Source organism: Crocodylus porosus, unplaced genomic scaffold (genome assembly GCF_001723895.1).
Source record: "Crocodylus porosus isolate Cpor-Errol unplaced genomic scaffold, CroPor_comp1, whole genome shotgun sequence".
Lineage (NCBI taxonomy): Eukaryota > Metazoa > Chordata > Crocodylia > Crocodylidae > Crocodylus > Crocodylus porosus.
The window spans coordinates 78,772,846-78,776,488 of NW_017728949.1; the positions used below are offsets into that span (position 1 = coordinate 78,772,846).

Consider the following 3,643-nt stretch of genomic DNA (forward strand, 5'->3'; position numbering starts at 1 on the left):
TGTTCTTGTTGTTGTAAACTGTAACTGAAGACATCGTTCTCCTACGCACCTAAGCGTAAGTCAAATAAATTTCCAACTTGTTTAAGAAACCGCTACGCTTCCCGTGCCTCAGTTCTCCATAGCCAATAGAACCCGGCCTGTTACCGTGTCTAATTGCCACCCCGGCCCACCGTGACTCAGGTTTGGTTCCCCACCCCGGGACAGTATTCTATCCTGTTTTTACATATGGGAAAACTGAAACATAAAAAAGGTTAAGTACAGTTCACAGGGTCATTCAGCAGCCAAGTGGCAGAGTTTGAAATAACTTATAACTTTTCACAGAGTATTTCTTTATCCCGGCATTTTAATTTATGATTATTAAATGTTTATTTGCATTAGAATACATTTAAGTATCACTCTAAATGAAAAGAATCTACCCAGAGATTAAATCAGTGGGTACCTATACACATGCCCTGGGAGGCGGGGAACACATTTTAATTAGAGCAGCTCTCAGGACCCTTCAGCACTGAAACTCCCACCCCTTGAGGCCAGCTAAAACCCAAGGCCAGACATCTTCCAAAAGTGCTGCAAGACCTGGCTGTTTGAGCAGGTGTTTAGCATCCCAGGCTAAGCTGGGATACTGTTGACAGGGTGAGGGGAGTGAGGAGGAGTGTTGCTATATCAGTCATATTAAAATTCTGTAGTAGGGGTGGACAATTATTTTGGCTGGAGGGCCACTTAACAAGAAGGCTGCACACATGAAATTAATGGTGAAAATATAATACAAACAAATTATAGCTCAAAAAGCAAATCATATGCTAAAAATCAAACATCTATTTTGAAATATTTTTATTTTATTTTATTAATCATTTTTGTCCCAATTTGTTTTTTGGAGTAGTGTACATAGGGGCTGCTCCAACTCAGCGCCTCCCACAGTGGCAGCAGAGGCTGGAGCTGCTGCCTGCCTGTAGACTGGACAGAATCAATTGCTGGGCTGGCTACAGCCTGTGGGCCATATTTTCCCCAGCCCTGTTCTATGGGCTTTTATAAGTGGTTTTGTTTCTCTGGTTTTGTTCCCTTGTTTGTTTGTTTGATAAGTCATTATGTTATTTTTCTGTAAGCCAGTCTGAGTTTCTTTGGGAAGGGCAGCATATAAGTGGAAGAAATAAATAATGCATTCTGAAAGGTACCTTTTTAATTGAGCTATTTATGCTTTATAAAGGAGCAAGTTTTTTTAATTTTGCATATTTACTAGATGATTATAAAAGACTACACATCTCTGTAGAAGAGACTTGAAATTATGCCACTTTAAAGTGTAAAATTTGATATGCATTTTTTGTGGAAATGTACTTATTTTTCATATTTCAGTATCTTACCTTGCTGACATTAAGAGCATTGGCTCGGGACAGTACCATCTCAGGAGTATCAGAAGGAATGGTAATTTGTGTCTTCTCTTTATCCCAAAGCTCCCTATACAAAGGCTAGCAACAAAACAAACACAGAGTTATTTATTACAGTGTTTAAAACTTATTAAGTAATACAATATTTTTACCCATCTAATGCTATATGTTACTGGTTCAATGTTGGACAATGGTCCTTTTCCTATTGGCTTCAATAGCAACATTCCCATTGGCTTATTGGGAGATGGATTAAGTTACTTTTCCAAAGGCAAATTGTATATATAAAGGCACGTGTTGCATTCTGAATAAGCTGTTTGATTAATTCAAAAAATATTCCTTTCTTGTTTTTGACACGTTCACATTTGCAAAGTAGACTGAATTATGCTTTGGCTTAATTCATTTCTTCACAGTATATTTATTTCGTGTTAAATGACGCACATTAAAATTTTTTTATGAGGGTTTTTTTTGACAGGCTGTGCTTCTGAGATTCTTGCTTTAATGTGCCTAAATAAAATCAGGGGTTGTGTACTACTATTGGCTGGGGAACATTGATATCACTTTATAAAATGATTAAATATTAGTAGATACATCTAATACTAATATACATGGGTTTACCTCCCATATTTACCTGAATATAAGATGAAGTTTTTTTCCCTAGTCAGCATGGGGAAAATGCTTCTTAAAAAACTGGCACTAAGCCTGGAGGTACTACAATACCAGGGAGGCATCATGAAGGACTCAGCAAGCCCTGATACCCTTCCATTGATACCTAAAAAACTACTATAATGATGATAATGGAAAACCTTTCTGTAGGAAAACTACCAAAAGGACAGATTAGCACAAGTCCTCAAAATAAGATATTGCATGCAGACCCCTTCAGCACTGACTCTTTTTCAAGTCATAGTGAGCCACTAATATTTAATACATTTCAACATCCTCTTCACTCCCATAGCTGAGCTGCACCTTTCTTTCCCATCTGCAATTATTCCTGTTACTTTACCAGCCTTAAATGCCTGACAAATGGGGCTCCAAAGAGTTTACCCAGAATCCCTCTGTTCCTCCCTCTCAGCCTGTTACATATGATTTATGTGGCACTTTCCTCCATGAGGTGGAACCAGACCAGGTTGCCCTGCACTTCATCTGCATTTAAGTTTTTGAAGGATCCCAGGATTCATGACAAGAACACTCAGGTCCAGACATAAGAAGAAGGCTAATTAGCACATGGATGTTTTGTGGGGAGCAGGTATCAGGCATCCACACACACATACTGAGACATAATGATCTGTGGGGTCACCATGACTTGAAATGCTGTTGACTCTGATGGGGTCCCAGCCCAATGAACTATGTTGTAAACTGTGAGCCTCTTGAGTTTAAGCTAATATAATACATAGTGGAAATACTGTGGTCATCCAGGAAGGTACTGTGGTCTAGTAAGTGGTTCTTTCAGAGCTTCCCTAGCTTATTCCTGTGATTTTAGGGCTTAGGGGAAACACCATGTATCTGGGTATAAGAAAACATTTCCTTAAGCATTTTTAGGGATAACAGTTCTTCTGATGTAATTTAGTACCCACTGAGATGCTGGGGCTTAAAATCCACTTTATGGAAATGGGAGGCTCTTCCCTAGCCTGGTCCTGCAGTCATATGGCTAAGTTTCAAGCAAAACTTAGGGGCATCTAAACCCCAAGCTTCTGGGCTAGGGCCTGCATGTAGGATGCTTGCCAAAAAACTTTGGAAATATCTGAAACCCCCGGTGAGGGTGGAGGGTGGAGGATGTTTGCCGGCTGTAGGGCCACTTATGGTCCTGGACTGATTCATGGATTTGGACTTGATTTGGCTGATTTGTTTTGGAACATGAAAAATTTCTTTAAAAAATAGGTTACACTATAAATAAGTAGGTACAAACTCCTGCTTAAAAGTATGTTTATAGAATACCTGTGCTAAAACTTTCAGCAGCTTCAAGGAAGGGGTAGCAGTGGACATAGTCTTCCTGGACTTTCAGAAAGCCTTCAACTCTGTCTCTCACCCCATTCTCATTAAGAAAATGGAGGACTGTGGCATCCACACCTACACAGTCAAATGGGTCACCAACTGGCTGGAGGCCGCACCCAGAGAGTGGTGGTGGATGGGTGATTTTCAACTTGGAGGGATGTGGGCAGTGGGGTTCCGCAGGGCTCAGTCCTCAGGCCCGCACTGTTCAACATCTTCATCAGCGACTTGGACGAGGGGGTAAAAAGCACCCTGTTCAAATTTGCTGATGACACTAA

The 3,643-nt window shown here is 40.3% G+C and overlaps 1 protein-coding gene across 1 annotated transcript in view; it reads right to left on the reverse strand.

Moving 5' to 3' along the window:
* NEB (nebulin) overlaps positions 1-3,643 on the reverse strand; it is a 207,897-nt gene that overhangs the window by 87,016 nt on the left and 117,238 nt on the right. Inside the window, exon 73 of the mRNA XM_019553612.1 lies at positions 1,356-1,460. Within this exon, the coding sequence (XP_019409157.1) occupies positions 1,356-1,460 (105 nt within the window). The remainder of the gene's footprint in view (positions 1-1,355; positions 1,461-3,643) is intronic.